The sequence below is a fragment of the Aplysia californica genome, unplaced genomic scaffold (assembly GCF_000002075.1).
Source record: "Aplysia californica isolate F4 #8 unplaced genomic scaffold, AplCal3.0 scaffold00510, whole genome shotgun sequence".
Taxonomy (NCBI): Eukaryota; Metazoa; Mollusca; class Gastropoda; order Aplysiida; family Aplysiidae; genus Aplysia; species Aplysia californica.
Window position 1 is genome coordinate 1 of NW_004797780.1, and position 1,274 is coordinate 1,274.

General features: G+C 44.1%; 1 protein-coding gene across 1 annotated transcript in view; it reads left to right on the forward strand.

The window, feature by feature from the left end:
- Nucleotides 1–514: 514 nt before the first annotated feature.
- LOC101861908 (SH3 domain-binding protein 5) overlaps nucleotides 515–1,274 on the forward strand; it is a gene marked incomplete at its 5' end in the record, with an annotated part of 13,287 nt that continues 12,527 nt past the window's right edge. The window contains 1 exon segment of the mRNA XM_005106066.2: nucleotides 515–577. Coding sequence (XP_005106123.2) covers nucleotides 515–577 — 63 coding nt within the window.

Here is a 1,274-nt window from a genome sequence, read left to right on the forward strand (position 1 = left end):
GGTTGAGTAAGTATCAAGCTGGGCTATGGACCTGGATAGGATGGCCCTGGTTCGATACTGAATCCCAGCCTGGGCATTCTTAAACTCGGGTCGTTTTCTGGAGTTTTCAGGCTTTCAACCTCACGCTGCTTAATGTGTCCTAGACAGTCACGCAGCATGCTCGACGCAAGACCGCACATTGCCTCAGTCATAAAAGTAAAGTTGTTCCCACATCCGATCTGGACATTGGGGGTTGCCTTGTTAGTGAGACGACTTACTGGGCCTTCGGCATATTTTGGTAGGATGGCCAGTTCCTTTCCACTCCGCCTTTACTTCCCTAACTCGAAGTCAGGTACCTATTCCTATTACTGCTGGGTGGGCAGGAGGGGCCGAAAAAAAACCCGTGTCCGAAGCAAGGCTCGAACCCGCACTTCCCGCTTCGGAGGCGAGCGCACTAACCGCTCCGCCGCCGCACCGTCGCCTTTGTCATAACATTTATTAATATTATGATCTTTTTTTCCTTTTTATATTTCAGGCGGAGCTGGAGTCTCTCAACCAGTCCGCTGCCGACGTCAACTGCCTGGAGAAAGAAATTGACGTAAGTGTGTGTTCACTCGGCTTGTGTGTGTGTGGGTGTGGGTGTGCGTGTGTGTGTGTGTGTGTGTGTGTGTGTGTGTGTGTGTGTGTGTGTGTGTGTGTGTATGTGTGTGTGTGTGTGTTTTGTTTGTTTATTTTTTTTCTTTTGTTTTCTCTTTCACTCCCAATTCTTTTTTTCATCGTTTAACTTGATAAAATTTAAGGCGAAGCGAACAATTTGAGACGAGGGATTTTTCATACTCTTCCATTTATATAATGTAACGGAGCAAATGAGTCTCTCAAATGTTGGAATTTTGTTTTCTAACAACATAGCGTTTCGCTTAGATCTATAGGGATCTAGGGGAAAAAATGTAATCGAAGATGGGGAGAAAAAAAATATTTCAAAAAAAAAAAAAAAAGAAGAAAAATCGGTAGCGTTTTACATCTAGAATCTAGATCTGTTGTGAACATTTCGGGCCAGCACACCGAGGGACGATATTATCGCCTTTAAATTCCGAGTGGTTTACTTCTTTTCCATTTGGGCGGGGGTTCTTCTTGTAAACTGAAGTTCAAAATGGCAGCGTTTCCATGGGAACCGAAAGGCCGATCCTAGCGAAAATAGTTGAGTCGTTCACCATCTTCTGAATTAGTGTCGTTCTTGTTGTTGTTGTTGTTGTTGTTGTTGTTGTTGTTGTTGTTGTTGTTCTTCTTCTTCTTCT